The 19,158-nt window shown below is 40.8% G+C and overlaps 1 protein-coding gene across 1 annotated transcript in view; it reads left to right on the top strand.

Annotated features, from left to right (window-relative positions):
* Positions 1–18,837, top strand: part of LOC131225752 (NAC domain-containing protein 53-like) — a 28,707-nt gene extending 9,870 nt beyond the window's left edge. Inside the window, exons 3-5 of the mRNA XM_058221342.1 lie at positions 16,801–17,418; positions 17,515–17,641; positions 18,268–18,837. Coding sequence (XP_058077325.1) covers positions 16,801–17,418; positions 17,515–17,641; positions 18,268–18,692 — 1,170 coding nt within the window. The 3' untranslated portion in view covers positions 18,693–18,837. The remainder of the gene's footprint in view (positions 1–16,800; positions 17,419–17,514; positions 17,642–18,267) is intronic.
* Positions 18,838–19,158: the final 321 nt, after the last annotated feature.

The following is a 19,158-nucleotide window of genomic DNA, read 5'->3' as shown; positions in this document are numbered from 1 at the left end:
AATACAGATATGTATTAGTTATCGCATGGGCGATATCGTTTGTATCACGTAATTTATCGTAGTTTTTGGGAAACATGGGGAAACATTGGGAAAATGGTTGAATTTTTCAATGAAAATTCAGGGATTATTAAAAAAAACCTTAATACACACTTTTAAATCATAAAATCTCAAAAAAAGAAAAAGAAAAGTGCACATAGTAGGTTTCCTTTATAAAGGGTCCTAAGCTATGTGTTGGCTGACTAAACTAATGCAATTATATTCAAATTGAATGCATAAGATTTATAAATGTATCAAGACATGTATGAAAACACAATTAATTCATTCAAAGGCAAAAAAAGAAGTAGAAATTGTAATATGTATCCATCAATAATGTGATCATATTGATAAACTTCTCACGTCTCCCCATGCAATGGAATGTGGACTCGAGTAGCGACTCGCTACTAAACGGTGCTTTGTAGGCTCCACCATGATGTATGTGTTTTATCCACATCGTCCATCCATTTTGCCAACTCATTTTAGGGAACGAGCCCAAAAATGAGGTAGATCTAAATCTCAAGTCGACCATACCACAGGAAAAGTTGGTGATTGAACGACCACCATTAAAAACTTTTTAGGGGCCAGAACTTTTAGATGAAGCTGATATTTGTGTTTTCGCTTCATCCATGCCTTTGTGACCTAATCAATAGGTCAGATGGAAAATACACATTATAGTGGGCCCTAAGAAGTTTTTAATGGTGGGTGTTCAATCAAACAATTTTCATTGTGTGGTCCACTTGAGATTTGGATTTGCCTCATTTTCTAGATCATGCACTAAAATAATCTAAAAAAATAAATTAATGGCATGGATACAACACATACATCATGGTGCGACACTTCATCCTGGTGGGAATGACATTATAAACGGTTTGGATGGCATATAAACATCAAAGTGGAGTCCAGGAAGGTTTCAACAGTAAGAAATCCTTTTCGCAATTTTCCCTATCGTGCGGCCCACTTGTGTTTTGGATCTACCTCAATTTTGGTCTCATGTCCTAAAATGAGCTCTCAAAACAGATGAACAGATTGGATTTCTCACAAACATCATGGTGGGCCCCACCTAAGTATCCTAGCACTGGAACTTCCTGCCTGAGGCTTTCGCTGGTCTGAGTACTATCCAATCCACGCACAACGAAATAGCATTGTGGGTGGGACCCTGATTGTGGGCCTCACCACGATGTATGTGTTGTATCCACATCGTTCATCCAAGTCTTTGTTACCCTACCAATAGGTTGGATGGAAAATAAACATTCTGGTAGACCTTATGAAGCATGGTGTACCGTAAAGGCCGTTACGGGGCCGTAAAGGTCGTTACGTAAAGGTAACAGTGGCAACCGTTACGCGTTACAGGGTCTTAATGGCCGTAACAACCATTATGAAAAAAAAGACCCATAATTGTCGTTAACGGCACGTTACGTCCCCTATAAAGGACATAACAGCCTTGTGATGGTCTATTACAGGGCATGTACAAGTTTTTCATACTTTTTAATCAACATTACGGGGCAGACACATGTTTTTCGAGGTTGTTTTCAATTTAAAAAAAAAGACCGTAACGGCCGTTATGCCCCGTATCGTAAAGGTAACTGTGGTGGCCGTTACGGCCACCGTTACCGTTACGGAACACCTTGCTATGAAGTTTTATTGGTGGGGATTCAATCACTACTGTTTCCTATGTTATGATCCACATAAGATTTGGGTCTGCTTCATTTTTAGGATTGTGTCGTAAAATGATTGTTCAAAATGGATGGACAGTGTGGATGTAAGGCATATACATCACAATGTTCCCCACAGGGAACCACCAAGGATCCACCCAATCTGTGCGGAACTAGTGATCCGGGCATCCACCCAAACCACGCAGATGGAGCAACAATGTGGGTGGGACCCTGAATGTGGCCCCCACCATGATGTATGTGTTATATCCACACCATCCACCCATTTTGAGAGATTATTTTAGGATATGAGCTAAAGAATGAGGCCGATCGAAAGCTCAAGTGGATCCCACCACAGAAAACAGTGGGGGCAGTGATGCCCACCATTGAAACTTGAAACCATTTCTGGAGGGCCCACCATGATGTCCATTTGAGATCCAACCTGTTCATAAGTTCATACAGATATGAGCGAAGATAAAGCACAAAATTAGCTTGATCGAAAACTTTTGTGGCCCTAAAGAAGTTTTAATGGTAAGTATTCAATCCCCATTGTTTTCTATGGTGGACCGGGGTCCACTTGAGCTTTGGATTTGCCTCATCCTTTGTCACATGACCTAAAATGATCTCTCCAAATGGATGGACAACATGTATGTACAGTACATACATCAATGTGGGCCTCACCGAAAGGGCCGCACCATCTTATGTGCAACCGGGTCGCACCGATTCCACTATCCCTTAACTTGAGGGGCGCGGATTAGGTGTTGCTCAGGTAATAGCTTAGTGGGTGTTAACCTTATAGTAGGGCCCACCTTGATGATATTCTATATATATCCAATTCGTCCGGTTGTTTTTGCATCCCATTTTAGGATGCGGTCCCAAACATTAAACACATTGAAATTTCACGTCGACCACACCACATGAAACAGCGATGATTGAACAATCATTATTAAAAACTTCCCAAGGCCTAGTCAAGATTTGGATTTGCTTATGTTTTTGGATAACGTCCTTAAATGATCGAGAAAAACTAATGAATGACGTGGATATGAAACAAATTCATCAAGATGAGCCTCATACGGTAAGGTTAACACCCACTAAGCCGTTGTCTGCGGAACAACTAATCTGCTCCTCACTTAAGAGAAGAGAGTTCGAGAGAAGACTCTCTTCTTCTCTGTTAAAGAAGCCACAAGTCCACACCTATTCCCAAATTTTCCTCCGAAATCAAACTTAAAATTCTCTCCCGAAATTCATTTTTTTGGCAAATCCCGATCCATATCCCATCTTTCTTGGCGGAAAATTAGTTTCCTTCCAAAATAATTTCCTTCAAAGAAAAAAAAACTGGTTTTAGGGATTTTCATTTTCTTACATGATTCGGCAATGTCAACTGTGGCCCACCAAATCCAATCGAAAGTGACTCATTCAGGAAGATCACAAAGGTAAGAGAAATTTATTCTATATTTTTCAAATTTGTAGAATTTGTGGATGGGAATTTTTGCAATATCAGGGATTATTGGCTGATATATCGCAGATATCATCGATATCTCACGAAAATTTGCGATATCTTGCTATATATCGCATGATACACAGAAGTTTGTCAATTTTTCAGTATTTTTCGAATTTCTGGGGTGTTTTGTATTGTTGGGCCGCGATACCGATAATACTCCTGAACTAGTTGCTTTGAAAGACCTTAATTTGATTTTGTGCTTTGCCCTTGCCAATCTTCTTACATGTCCATCTCAACATTTCATCTCAGCAGTTCTCATTTTGTACTCATGTAGCTGGTATGCATGGCATGTTACCATGTAATGGGCTGAAGGCTGAAGCTGTACATACCCTCTCTCTCTCTGTGTTTATGTGTGTGTATTAATATATCTCTACACATGCATGAACACACATAAACAGCTATAGACATACATTTATGCATGCATGTGTGTGTTTTTGTGAATGGATGTTTGTATATTAGTGTCTCTAATCCTAAGGACTCTAACTAAGAAAACCATCTCAAGTAAAGCTTATAAAAAGAGAAGAAAGAAACCTCAAGTACTAAAAAAAATTAACCTAAAGAGGTGTGGGACTAGCCTAACTCATGGTTGGGGCTCACATCCATTATTATTTTGAAAACATCTAGGGCTTAGAAATCCCATTGTGGTGCCCAAGAGAGCTACTCATCTCTTTCACATTCCAAGAAGTCAGGATCATCTGATAACCGTGCTTGATTGCTCTCTTCCCTATTGTTATTTCTGTTGTCCTTATGGTTATTGTAGTTGATGTTAGATATGAGATTTCAAATTCACCTTAAATCTTTATGTTTCTTTCAAGCCATGTTCGCTCTATTTAGATTTCAAAATTTTTTCCTTTGCTTTGAAGCGTTTGATGATAACTATGAAGTTTTTCTCCTCCTAATCGATATCTACTTCTGCACACTTTGCCACCTTTTCTAGATTCCTTGTCACTCACAGGAAATCCTTCGGGACCACCAATATATCGCTCTTAGGGCATCTCTCTCCTAAACTAACTGGCACTTTTTGAGTCTCAGCGGCTTCAAGCCAGTTACTTCTTTTGGGGCTGATGCTCTAGAAGACAATAATCACTAGCTTAGGGCCTGTTATGTAAAACTTTATTTTTACACTTATACATGAAAAAAGGCTTTTTTCCAGATCATTTGTTAAATCTAAAAATTTAAGTGCTTATTTTGGATTTTCACTGAAAACATGGGTTTAATTTTAAGCTTTCCTCTCTTGACTTAATACTTAACACGGAATGCAGTAAGTCATCTTGAGTTAAAATATTTTTTTAAATGACACTTGCCCTTTTTTAAAAATTTGGGTGCAAGCTTTGAGGTGTAATTGCGTGGAGGCTCTGTTAACGTGGCACAATTCTTTGGGCTTATCATGATTTATGTGTTTTATCCACCCCATCCATCCATTTTGCCACATCATTTCAGGGCATGAGCTGACCCAAAGCTCAAGTGGACCACACCACAAAAAGTTGTGGGGACAATGATACCCACCGTTGAAACCTTCCTAGGGCCCACCATGATGCTTGTTTGCTATCCAATCTGTTCATAAGCTCACACATACTTGCATGGAGGGAAAACACAAATATCAGCTTGATCCAAAACTTCAATGGCCCCCAAGAACTTTTCAATTATAGGCGTTCAATCTCAACTGGTTTCTGTGGTGGTCCACTTGAGCTTTGGATTTGTCTCATTTTTGAGCTTATGACCAAATAATGTGACGAAATGGATGAACGGTTTAGATCTAACACACGCATCATGGTGGGGCCTTTGCCATGTCAACATGGTACCAAAGCAGGTGCCGTGTTATATAGCTTCCGCAATCGGACGTGGATTTTGTGCGGAAGCCTATAGCAGGAAGTCCTGTGCTGGGATGCTAGGTGGGGCCCATCGTGATGTTTGTGAGAAATCCACCTTGTCCATCCATATTGCGAGCTCATTTTAGGACATGCGTCCAAAAAAGAGGCGGATCCAAAACTCAAGTTGGCTACACGAAAGGAAACAATGTGTATTCAATGACCACAATTGAAACATTTTGTATGGCCACAAAAGTTTTATATTAGGCCAAGTTTTTGGTCTTTTCACTTCATCCCAGTGGGAATGACCTTATAAACAGTTTGGATGGCATATAAGATCCATCTCATTTTTTGTTGCGTTCCCTAGAATGAGCTCGCAAAACGTATGGACGGGGTGGATTTTTCAAAAACATCACGGTGGGCCCCACCTAGCATCCCAGCCCAGGAACTTCCTGGGAAAGCAATCCGCATCCTCCGCAATCCCTGGGAGCGGATTAGGTGTTACTTGGGTTACACGTTAGTGGGTGTTGTCGTGACCATGGGGCCCACCTAGATAAATATTTTATACCCACGCCTTCCATCAAATTTTCTAGCTCATTTTAGTGCATGGTCCCAAAAATATGACATTGCTAATTTTCAGACTTTTTAATCTGTGTTTACCAAACAAGTTTTTATGAAAAAAATGCTTAATTTCATATATCAGTACATTTTTTAGAATAATTACCAAATGGATTTTTCAGTACTTATAAATACTAAAATTCAGCATTTTAAGTTTTCAAAACTTAAATTAATTTTCAAACATTGTTTTTCAATTTACCAAATGGCACCTTAGTCTCAGTTGACCCCCTGCTACCTGTTTCACTTCCAATGTCCACACCACACACTTCTCCTTGCCATGGTTTTAAATATTTGTTACGTATTGGCCAGATCGTAATTTTATCAGCCATCCCATTACATGATAGAGGATTGAACTGGTCCGTTGAGAAAACGTTGGACCATATTTGTCCGTGTCAACTGTTACAGCCGATGCGGCCATAAAAGCCCTATTTTGAAATTTTCTCTTTTTTCCACTTCTTTATTCCAACCATGAGGGAGCTTAAAAACATATTTTAGACAGGTCTAGACCTATTTTATGGATAAAACACAAGATCTGGGTGAGATTTGACAAATTGAAGCAAAATTGGCTGTTTTGGGAAATATTGGAAGAAGGGTAAACCATCACTTTTTTTCATCTTCTTTTTGTTGCATTCATATGTAATGGGCCTTGATCCACCAAATTACTCTTGGTTTGTTTTCAATTAGGATTTATTTGGTTGACTTTTAACAAGTCAAGCTAACTGATAACTTTCATGTCAAAGAATGGTTTGACATACCATTGAATACATGTTAAGAACATATTTGCTAAAAAAATTACATGTTTAAACACACACACACACATGTAAGGAAAAATGATGGATTTTGATGTTTTACGTTTGTTTCCCATTTTCTGAACTTTTTTTTCAAGATTTTGTGCCAAATATTTTTTGGTCTATGCAAGTCCATATTGTCCGATACGGTCCGACACGCCTTGTATAATATTATTTATAGCTAACTGATATGCTCGTCGATATTATTATTCAAAACCTTGGTATATCTTGACTTCTACTTGTAGAAGTTGCTTCTTAAATTCAGAGACTTCATTATGAGATGATAATTCTTGAAGAAGCTATACTGTTGGGATTTTCCGCTTGCTCCATCTATCAAGAGACTTGAGCTATGGGCTAGACTATTGCCTATTTAGATCGCCGCTATGCCTGTACCCTGGCCCTGGCTGACCCAATTGATATTGTTGGTGGAACTTTCTCCATAATAACTTCTCCATCTCAATGGAATAAGCACTATAGAGGTTACCTCCTACACTTGAGTAGTTAGTGCCTTCGGCATGGTAGACACGTGACAGGGGAGATGGAAGAGAAAAGTGAAGATCCCACTGGGCATTGGAAGACCTAGGGTTCATATATGATGGATATGAGTCCGATTTGACATAATTAAATGTAGGGAGGGATGCTTGATGCTTCACTCGCGTTAACAACACGACAAATTGATCAAACGAAGTAACCCTCAGTCCAATGCCATCTGTCCTCACCTCCATACAGACGAGTCTCAATTATCACAGATGTTGTAGGCCCTAAATTTGCTAGGATTGCCTCTCCAAACGCCACCGTTGACATTGTTGTTGCCATTTGGGCTAAGATCGTCTAATACCTGGCCAAACCCATTTTAATACTTGAAACGTTTGAAATCTACTCTAAGGGCTCTTTGCCCCTAGCCATAAGATTCAATCCCTTCATATTGTACACCTATCTTCCAACCAAGATTCCATCACTAGTTAAGGTCTTCCTCATAGGTCCATGCATACCCTCTCTGAATCCATGTGGCACCATACCTTGTCCAGCTAAGTCCTGAGCCCCCATTGAGATCTTCATTTTCTTGCAAGTTGTTGGGTTACCTTCCTCAGTCTTAGATCTCTACTGAAATCACCCCAATCGACCATTAAGGGCATGTTTGGATCCCCCGTTTAGGTCGTATTGTATGGTATTAACACATAATGAGGCAAAATCGTCGTTTGTATTATGCCCAGTAGTGGACTCACTTTCCGCCCTTGAACCTGCGATGTCAAATCTAACATATTGTGTTGGTTATCCAACACAATTAGGGCCATTCGACAAATCTGACGTGGATTTTGTGTGAAGGAAGTTCTGGATTGGGAACCTAGGGGGGGACCACCATGACGTTTGTGTTAAATCCACCCCATCCATTTGTTTTGCGAGCTCATTTCAGGAAATGTGACAAAAAGTAAGCCAGATCCAAGACTAAAGTGGGCCACACGAGAGGGAAAACTGGGGAAAGAAATGCGTACCATTGAAAGCTTCCTAGGCTCCATCTTGATGCCTATATGCCATCCAAACCAGTTATGAGGTCATCCCACTGGGATTAACTGAAAACACACAAAAAATCGCAATGCGAAACATTTGTGGCCATATGAATGTTTCAACTGTGGTTGTTCAATCCCCACTGTTTCCTCTCGTGTGGCCCACTTGAGTCTTGGATCTGGCTCATTTTTTGTTGCATGTCCTAAAATGAGCTCTCAGAATGGACGGACGAGGTGGATTTCTCACAAACACCATGGTGTGCCCCCACCTAGGTTCCCAGCGTAGGAACTTCTTGCGAAAGGCTTTTGCACGTGTCAGATTTGCATGGGCGCAGTTTGGGTGGATCCCTAATTGTGGGGCCCACTATGATGTATGTGCCTTACATCCATACCGTCCATCCATTTTGACATATCATTTTAGGGCATGATCCCAAAAATGAAGCAGATCCAAATCTCAAGTAGACCATACCACAAGAAACAATCGTGATTGAATTCCCACCATTAGAAACTTCATGGGGGCCACCAGAATGTTTATTTGCAATCCAACTTGTTGATAAGGTCAAAAAGAACTAGGTGAAGAGACCACAAAAATATCAGTTTGATTCAAAACATTTGTCGCCCACAAGAAGTTTTTAATGGTCGATTATCACTTTTTCCTGTATTAACTTGAGATTTGGATTTGCTTCATTTTTTGGATCATGCCCTAAAACAAGTTTTCATAACAGATAGACGACGTGGATATAAGGCACATACATCATAATGGGCCCCACAGTCAGGGATCCCACCCACCTTGGTGGATTCGGGGATCCACCGAAGCCACGCTCGATTTGCATGGTGTGCCACATACCACCGACCATGATGGTGTGTTGACATCACCAAGTTCTGTAGGCCCCATCATGATATGTGTTATATCCAAACCCTCCGTCCATTTAGCTAGATCGTTTCAAGGCTTGAGCCCAAAAATGAGACAAATCCAAAGCGCAAGTGGACCAAACCACAAGAAACAATGGTGATTGAATGCCTAACATTAAAAACTTCCCAAGGCCCACTGTAAGCAGATCCGTAATGTTTATTTGCCATCCAACCCGTTGACAAGGTCAACCAGAGCTAGATGACAGGAAAAATACAAAGATCAGCTTGTTCCAAAACTTTTATGGCCTACAAAAAGCTTTTAATGGTCGTTCACCACTTTTCCTAGTGGTGTGGTCCACTAGAGATTTGGATCTTCTTAATTTTTGGGATAACGTCCTAAAATTAGCTGAAAAAAATGGATGGACAGCGTGGATATACAACACATTCATCAATGTGGGCCCCACATAGTAAAGGTAAGGTGTTACCTACGTACCATCTAATCTGCTCCCCAAACAAAATTTACTTGCTTTATGTGGGAACTACATCCGTATCTAGTTAATCCAAGTAGGCACTTGTGCAATACTTAAGTACCGGCTAAACCCTACGAAACACATGATGTGATGGACGATGCCACTCACAACAATACAATGTCGGGCAAACGGGGAATCCAAACACGTCCTAAGATATTTGGAACATGCTTGGTTCCATTGGTCCTAACTGGATGTACCCGATGGCTTGAATGGATTCAACCCATGGGTTTACTGGAGGCAAAAGTTGGGAAGGCCAAGCTACCTACTTCCTGGCTGATCACTTGCCCGATGGATGTGTTGACGTTCAACAACACTTCGATTTTGGCAAAGAACAAAAATATCTTCTTTGAGGCGGTGCCATCGACTTCTAACACCTTTTCTTTATGGATTATCCATCTCAAACATCGTACCAACATGAGAAGTGATGTTGATGATCACCGATTTTGTCCAAGCATGAGCCAATATGCGGAATAGTTTGATCTAGATTCCTATGTTTTTAGCCACTTTGGAAGCGAACTAAAGCTCTACTATGGACAAATTCAACTCAATACGGTTTGCAAGGCATTTAAAAATGCCACTACCTCTTCAGTGGTGGCAAATGAGGATCTCGTCATTCTCTTAGTTGCATGATCATTCTAACCAGGTGTTGTTTGCACTTCGGATTGTGCTTTGGACTCCCACTCTAGCTCTCGTTTACTAGTTTTTTAGACTCATCGACATTTTGAAACAAATGCTTTCCCACTCTCGCACTTGAAATTGTTCCCACTTTTCTTCATGCTTCATCGAATTACAATCAGGCTGTGGCGTTGATGACGCGGGTGGGATGTAGCTATGTGAATCTTCCTGGCATTTCCTTGGGTCTTACTTAGAAAGCAGAATCTGCCTCTTTTTGAGATCCCATCCTTGAGAGGGATGTATCTCTATCTAGGAGGAAGGATCAGTCTTACCAAGGCCACTCTTTCTAATCCCTGGTATATTTTCTCTCACTTTTCAAGATTCCCATGGTTTTCGCTTCAAAAACTCGAAAGACTTCAAAGGACTTTTGTGGGAAGGGAAAGAATTAAGGCATTAGTTTCATCTCATTAATTGAAACGAGGTGCAAAAGCCAATGGGGCTTTGGTTATTGGTAATGTGAATGAGGGGAATCAAGCTCTTTTGAGAAAATGGTGGTGGATATATGATGAAGAACCAAATGCTTTAAGGACAACGTGATTCGTGGGAAATATGGTGAGTGGGAGGGAGGGTGTTTCCTAGGGACTTTTGGTGGGCCAATTTGGGTTTTTAAGGTTTGGGAAGCCACTACCAAGATGGGTTGGCATTCCATGGGAGCTAATATGGATATTGCGAGAAGGGTTGGTTCGGAGTTCAGGGTATTTGCTTTTTTGTTGGCTTCCCCGTTTGAGCTACTATGAGTCCCATTTGAGATTTCATTTCAACCTCTGTCTGTGCTTGTCATCACACAGGATGAAAAAGTTAAATATGCCTATGAAATCATGTGCAAATCATTTGGGCAGGTTGAGTACGGTCCATATTGGTAGTTCGGTTGAAGTCCATAAAATCTGGAGGTGGACGACGAATGGTTCCTTCTTAGCTATTGGTCTTCTTCTCGATGATGATGTCTTAAACTTAAGGATGATGGCTCCCCTTGTGCTCTAGTTTGAAAAGCTCGTGTCCCCAGGAGTCAAGGCATTTGCTTGGTCGCGACAGCGATTTAAATATTGACGCTATATAATATCGCAAATATGTGCTTCATGTGCAGGAAAGAGGAAGAATTTGTCGATCACACCTTTTCTTTTCTTGAAAGGTAACAAAATTTATTGAAAGGCCGTGTTAGGAAACTAAGATGGAAAAGAATACAAGGCAATTACAAGCCTAAAAGGGCAATGAGAACACATCCATTTCTCTAAATCCAAACACCCACTCGACTACCCAAGAAAGAATCTTTCCAACAACTATCCCCACAAATCCAAACCTATTCTCAAGACGGTGGGTGTTCCTCTCACTCCATTAGCCCACAAAGCAGCCGTTGCCAACTCGCATACCACCTTAGCCTCTTTGCCCACTCCGCCCTCTTGTCGTGCTGCTAGGAAATTTGGCATGGTTCCTGGAACCACCCGTTGGATGTTAGGGTTTAATAAGAGTCTCTCCCAAAACTTCCTTGCAAATGGACAATGAAGGAACAAATGATCCATTGATTCAACATCCTGCATACACATAATGCATATGTTTGGGTTTGGCCTAAGTTGCCTTGGATGTGTCTATTTTTGTAGGTTGGCCCGAGTTGCCTCATATATAGGGGTGTCAATGGTTGCCCTTGTGCCTGAAAAATCAGAATTTTGAATAGCGCTAGCCCAACGGCCAGACCCGAAATAGTTCAAAATCCGGGCTGAGACCTACCTCAGGCCCGACCCATTGACAACCCTACTCAGATAGGTCTATTTCTGTAGCAAGTTGCTTCTCTAATGATGGGTTTGAGATCTGGTCTACTCTTTGCAGGAGCTATTAGATTCGGAGTTGGATGACTTCCTCAGGCTTCTGGAGCTTTTGAGTAGCGTCCGCCTCTCCATATGAGTCGAAGACTAGTTGTTGCGGTCTTCGAACAGCTTGAGTAAGTTCTCGATCAGCTCACTGTTCACGCTACTTAGTGGATCACCCTTTGGCAACTGGCATCATTTTCCTTCCTTTGTTTGGTCCTATAGAGCACACCCTCCTGCGGCCGCTGCTACCGAAAGTTGTTGTGTTCGTCTATCTTCTTACTAGGGGAAATCTTCACCATTGACAACATGCAGAAAAGATGGATGTGCCTTTCCAACGTTTGCCTACTTTGTATGGAAAACGTGAAATCAATAAACCATGTATTCGTCCACTGCCCCTATATGCCCACGAGGTGTGGTCATGTATTCTGTCTCTTTCCCACACCTCTTGGGTTATGCCTTTTGTTGCTCAGGATCTTCTCTTTGCTTGACATGGGGAGGCATTGGGAAGGACCACAAAACTATCGAACATCTGGTCATCATGGCTACCCTTTGGGCCGTTTGGAAAGAGAGACAATTGTTGATTCTAGAACTCTTGTTCTACCTTTCGGGTGACCCTTGTATTCGATCTCCCCTCCGTGTTTTAGCAAGCTTGCTTGTTTTCTTTTGCCTTTGACTTGTATTTTTTTTCCCTCTTTGGGTTGTAGCAAGCACTACTTGTTTTCTTTTTGCCTTCAACGTTCTTCCAATAAATTTTGTTAATCTTCAAATAATAATAATAATAATAATAATACTAATAATAATAATAATAATAGCAACAACAATAATAATAATGCATATGTTTGGGAGCACCATAGATCTCTTAATGAGATTATCAACAATGTGCACGTTCTTTCTTCCCACTGGCCAAACAAAAGATGCAACCTTTGAGGGGGTTTTGTATTTCCAAAATTGATATAATGTAGGGGCATTTTCACACCGGGCTCGAGTGGGGTGGCTTGTGGGATGCAGGGGCACACTTGGGGTGGGCAGCTCGTATGAGGTGGAACCCATGTGATGTGGGGCCGCGAGGAGGGTTTGGCCGAGGTCCTAACCCATGAGATGTGGGGCTTGAGCTATAAGATAAAGGCATTAATTCGCCATGCTCTATTAGTTCGAACTTTTAGAGCAAGTGGTTAATTGTCCTGCGTCAAAGTGGTATCAGAGCGGGAGGTCTCGTGTTCGAGACCAACGTTGTTAAATGCGACCGCATATTCGCATATGCGAATTCCGATATGCATATCGCATATGCCATCATCGCATGTGCGATCGCATATGACAAATGTGCGAGGATATGCGATCGCATATGCGCTGTATGCGATCACATACAGCATATGCGATCGCATATCTGCCAACTGTTGGCACATTATTTTGTTTGTTTATTTTTTTATTTTTGCAAAAAATCAAACTTTCCTAACTAGTGTAACTTTGTAACTATAAGTTGTGTAAGTATATTGTTGAATGTAACTTAGTGTTAGTGTAACTAAGTTGTAACGTATTGTAACTAAGTTGTAAATTGTTACTTGTAAGTAGTGTTAGTGTTATAATGTATAAATAATAAACATTAAGATGTAACTTCAAATTTGTATTTGTACAATAAATAGCTTATTGATTGTTTTGTTACTTAACTATATTGCTGAATGTTGAATTTGATGTACTTCATTCATTTTTCTAACAAGTCACAAACTTATTTTATTTATGTAAAATTACTATATTAGTTATCTACTGACTTAGGGAAGCTTCTCCTAAGTTCTTATATTTTTCTACATTTTTTTTTCAATTTTTCTCCTTATTTTTTTTGTTTTATTTTTTTTCAAAAAAAATAAAAATAAAAAATTATACAACCGCATATGCGATTGTGCAATCACATATGCGCACAAGTAGTGTTTTAAATATCGATGATATCGGCCGATATATCCCACGATATATCTTGTATCCCACCTGTGCGATACGAAACTCACTAGTGCGATATATCTCACATGTTTGATCTGGTGAGCATTATCGATTTTCGATCCTTTTTTTTTCTTCTATAAATCATGTTAAATTCTTACAAATCCATGGTTTTTTATGTTTTGCATGAAAAATCATGGATTGGGAGCTTCAATTTCGAGATTTGGAGGAGATGGGCCGAGTTGCGGAATTTTTTTTTAAAATCAAAATTTCCCACTTTCTTTGCAATCCTTGTGTCCAAACATAAAATCAAACATGTATATAACCCGATCTAGTGATTCTTCTTTTGCTTTTGAATGTATCGTTTGTGTTTCCACACGTCTTCATACATTTATAAATTATATGAATAGACTTTGAATATACTTGCATCAATTCAGTTAGACAACGCATAGACCTATTATGTGCACTTATTTTTTGTAATTTTTTGATTTATAAGTGTGTGTTGATGTCTTTTTTAATAATCACTGAAGTTTCATTGAAAAATTCGACCAATTTCCCCATGTTTCCAACAACGATACATTACGCGATACAACCGATATAATCCCATGCGATAACCGATACGTATCCGTATCCCAAGGGTATGATATGTAATGCGATACCGATATTTCAAACATTGTGCACAAGCATATCCGATTGCACAGAACCGCATATGCGGTTTGACAACATTAATTGAGACTCCTCACCGGGGGTGATTAATGCATGGGCATTTTCACACCGGGCTCAAGTGGGGTGGCCTATGGGCTGCAGGGGCATACTCGTGGCGGGCGGCCCGTGTGAGGTGGAACCCATGTGATGTGGGGCCCACGAGGGGGGTTCGGCCAAGGTCCTAACCCATGGGATGTGAGGCCTGGGCTATAAGATAAAAGGATTAATTTGCCATGCTCTATCAGTTCGAGATTTTAGAGCAAGTGGTTAATTGTCCTGCATCATGATAGTTGTGGCAATTGATCGATTCGAGTTGACAAAGCATGTTGTAGAAGGAGCAAACCGAAGACCTCCTTGAGCTATGATTACACCACACCACCAAATATTCTTCTACCACCCTATGAACGAAGAACTTGAGGCTATGCAAAAGACTAATGAAATCAACTGCTATTTCCACCGCAGGGTGGCAGAAGAGGTGTGGAACTTTTTCCTTGAACGATTCGTAACTGCTGGGTGTTCACTAATTCTGTTGTGGAATTGGTGTTGGAATGGTATTGTGTGGCATTGGACGGTTGGAAGGAGAGATGGTGCTTTCGGGGATTCTGGAAGGAAAGGAAGAGAATAATCTTTTAGAGTAAAGCATTGCGGATTGATTTGTTAAATGTAAATGTTTTGGCTATGATTGTTAGTTGGGCATTGTGGTGATAAGTTCCGTGGGTGTTCTATGGCTGATGTTTTGAGAGATGGGTTATAGCTGCCTATAGGGCCCTGGTCTTATTGTGGTATTTCTTGGTTTTTCCCTTGTTCTCTTTTGTGTTATGTGGCGCCTAGCTTGTTAACAAGAGGGGATGTAATCTTGGATCAGCTTGATTGACGAAAACCAGATTTTACTATCTCAAGCAACAAAGGGAAGGGGATCAGGGAATTCCAGGTGAACGGTATTGAGATTTGCAATGCCAAATGCCTCACAAACTAGAGGAGAAAGGGTATTGATGCATAGGCAAAAAGTCCGCCAATGGATTGGCTTGATTCAATGAAATCCAGAATTTCAGTTTGATTTGATGAGAACAAGAATTTCTGATTGGCTTGATTCGATGAAAACCATAATTTATGGGATTGTGATGTAATCTTGGATTGGCCTGATTTGATGAAACCCGAATTTCTGGGATTGTAATGTAATCTTGGATTGGCTTGGTTTGATGAAAACCAGAATTTACAATCCGAAGCAAGAAAGAGAAAGGGAAGAGGATCAGGGTATTCCATGGGAGGGGGATTTTGATTTGCAATGCCAAACACCTGACAAACTAGAGCAGAAAGGGTATACATGCATGTTTGTATGTATATATGTATGTGCAGTCCATCGACGGATGCTGGAATTGTGATCTCAGATAAAGCTTGATTCATTGAAAACTAGACTTTACATTCTCAAGCAAGAAAGAGAAAGAAAGGGAGGGGGGATCAGGGAACTCTAGGTGGAGGGGATTGCGATATGCAATGCCAAACACCTCTCAAATTAGAGCAGAAGGGAGTTCTTGAGCTCTCCCTCAAACTCTTCAACTCTCAAAGCTAATTAGAAAATGCAGAAAACAGGAAAGTTTTTGCAATTCCAATAACCCACCTAAGTAATCCACAAACTAATTCTGACAAATCTACAACTAATCAAGTGTTTAGTTGGTAAAGAACCTTATTAACTACTAATACAACCATCACAAAGGAAATGATGAAGATACCCATAGATTCCAGCGGCTTCTAGACAAAACAGAGAGATAAGTTGTTGAAAACTGTCGAAATGGGCTGGGGTCTCTGTTGAATGGGAATTGGATTTCCATCCAACAGAGACTCCTCTGCTTCACATGCTCTTTCCCTGTTTTAAGTGGCACACCAGTCAGGCCCTACATTGGGGCTTGCTTCCTTGTATGCTCTGACACATCCGTATGTCTGGATATGGCACCAATAGGGTCCACAACAAGGGGCTCCTTCATCTTCCTAGATTGAATACAAACTCTGCCAATGATTCACCTCTGCTTGAGAGCCCAGAAAAGCTTAATCATACACTCCTGGGTGCTCATCGTACGGAAATGTTTTGGCTCATTTTTGGTCTAGATCAGACTGTTCAATGTAATAGCTTTTTTGTCCTTTGTCTTTCTAAGCTGGGGCCTGCTGCATGAACTATTTGGATCACTGGAATATGTTCTGATGCACATTGAATGCTTGTCCTGAATGAGCATTCTGTGAAATTTTTGGTGCATCTATGTTTGGATTCTGGGTGCATTTTATGTTCTTCTCCTTAGTTGTTTATCTTCTGCTTACATTGCCAAGCTATGTTACATAGCTCCTTGGTTCATTCATTTTCTATAAAGTTTACACATTCTAATAAGTTCTCTGGTGTATTTTTCTGTTTCCAGCATCCAGACATGGCCATGAGAAATGATAATGTTCTCCCTGCGGTGGAATTTGATGGGAATGATAGTTTCAACAATTTAGGGGAAGCACATGGGCAGCTCGAAGGGATGCATGACCAGAAGTTCCGTGATTTCACAGACGAGAACACCTACTTACCCGAACTACATCATGGCCAAGAGTTCTTACATGGCCCGGGTGAAACTTCCAACTTGCCAGAACTTCATGATGACCTGGTGTTATTTGGAAGCATGGGTGAAACTACCAACTTACCGGAACTGTATCAGATGTACTCGCCAGTTAAAGATGAGTACGTGGAGCTGAATGATATTGTTAACCCAATGGAAGGTGGTTGCACTGCTGGTGAAGTGGTCGATGAGGGCCTGATGTATTTCGATGCTCCTGATCATGATCAACCACCGACTGAAGATGGTTCCTTCCTTGAACTCGATGATCTTTTAAACCCTGGTGAGGTTGATCATGCATCAGGGTTTGAAAGGCTGGATGATTTGCTTTTGTACTTTGATGCAACGGATGAAAACCTGCACTCTGTGGATTTGGATTCTTTGAAGCTGCCAGAGTCTGCAGATTTTGTTTTGGACCATTCGATTCTTGCCCCAGAGGTAATGCACCAATCTGAAACTTCCCCCCCTCTTTTGGGTTTAATTACCATGAGGGAATTGAAACCGGTGGATCATGGATGCATTTCTTCATTCCAGGTGGGTGGTGGGACTGCAGTAAGGTCTCTGGAATGGCCAGAGGCCTCAAAAGCAATCATTGTGGAAGGTGCTTCCTCCTCAAACCAAAAACAAGAGGCCCATGGAGTAAAGGACAACAGTATTAGTGGTAAGGCAGCTTATATTACAATTGCACCAGGCCGAGTTCCTGTTTACTTTTAATTTCTTATGATACTTGCTCTCGGGGCTTGTAGGAATGGTTTTGTAGCCCAAGGTACCACTTGAAACTGTAGTCCATGAGCCCTCAGTGATCAGAACCGTTCATCTAGTAAAAATAGCACCCACTGGACTGGGCCCATCCAGTTAAAGGACTTGTGCTGGTAGCATGTGGATCATGGGCCTGCCTAGTTTCAATGTCCATTTATAAATCATGGTGTGACCCAATGGGTCATCATTTGGGTTACCAGCATTATCAGTCATCTGACAATTTGCCCCACAAGATGAATATATATATGTTATCATGGAGCATGGAACCCACGTACACTGGACGGCCAAGGACTACAACTTTATGCAATCTGCAGACTGCCAATCCTTCATCCTTTTAAGTTCTCTGAGGCAACTGACAAAAAAACAATACAAAACAAAAAACAAAAATGCTTGTATCTGTTTATCCATAGAAAAAATGTTGCAGCTATTTATAACAACAGCATAGTTTGAGTTAAGGAATCTTGTTCTGTGTAGAGAGCGTTTGTCAATCTTATGGAATCATGGTTTTTGTTACCACTTTTGGTGCAGATGTCCGAAGTGATGAGGGTTGGGATAAGTCCCTTACTAAACGGTTCACTAGCATGCTGGGGTCCATACCTTCACCTCCAGCATTTGCTGCAGAATATCCCATTGAAGGGAGTATCAAATCAGTTGGACAAAACTCAGCAACCCACTCTGGTTCAATCCATGTCAGTGCTGGGATGTTCTATATTAGTGGTGGGTTGACAGTCACAGGCAGCGAAAAACACTGGTCACTGCAAAAGGGTGGTAATGTTGGGTTCCTCCTTTCCTATGGCATGGCAGGAGTTGATGTGACCACCACGGAACCAATCTCAGAAATAACAGGTAAGGGGATGTCTGCCATTTGGCGGGCCGGGTTATATCTTTGCTTCATCTGGGTCCCGATTCTTGCAGTAAGCTTCAAAATCGGGAGCTATATCTATACCAGATAAGTAAATTTAAATTTATACGTTTAGTGTGCAGTACTTAGAACTGAACATTTGGACAACACTTGGTTTGTTGTTTCCTTACCATACTCGTGATTATGTTTAAAGGTAATACTGTATTGAATACAGATGTTATACTGGTGGTGTTGGAGGTTTGCTCATAATGTTGTTTATGTTTATACTGTGAAACTGACTTTAATTTGGTTTCCGAGTTCAATGGAAATGGTACAGTGAAAGGGATCCATTCCTCTTCATCAGTGAACGGGTTGAACAATAATATCATCGGTACTTTTGATTTAAACACTATTAACATGTTGGGAATGATTCTGCATGATACGAATATATTTTTAGGGCTCAATTTGGGAGCTTGGAAATTAAGGTATTCAATAACAGTAATGGCTGTCCATTAAACCATCATGTTACAGCTGCAATGGCTATTATGGCCCCTGTAATGGCTGGATTTTTTTTTTTT

The sequence above is a fragment of the Magnolia sinica genome, chromosome 14 (assembly GCF_029962835.1).
Source record: "Magnolia sinica isolate HGM2019 chromosome 14, MsV1, whole genome shotgun sequence".
In the NCBI taxonomy this organism is placed as follows: Eukaryota; Viridiplantae; Streptophyta; class Magnoliopsida; order Magnoliales; family Magnoliaceae; genus Magnolia; species Magnolia sinica.
The sequence above is the reverse complement of the archived record's forward strand: the minus strand, read 5'-3'. Positions and strand labels throughout refer to the sequence as shown.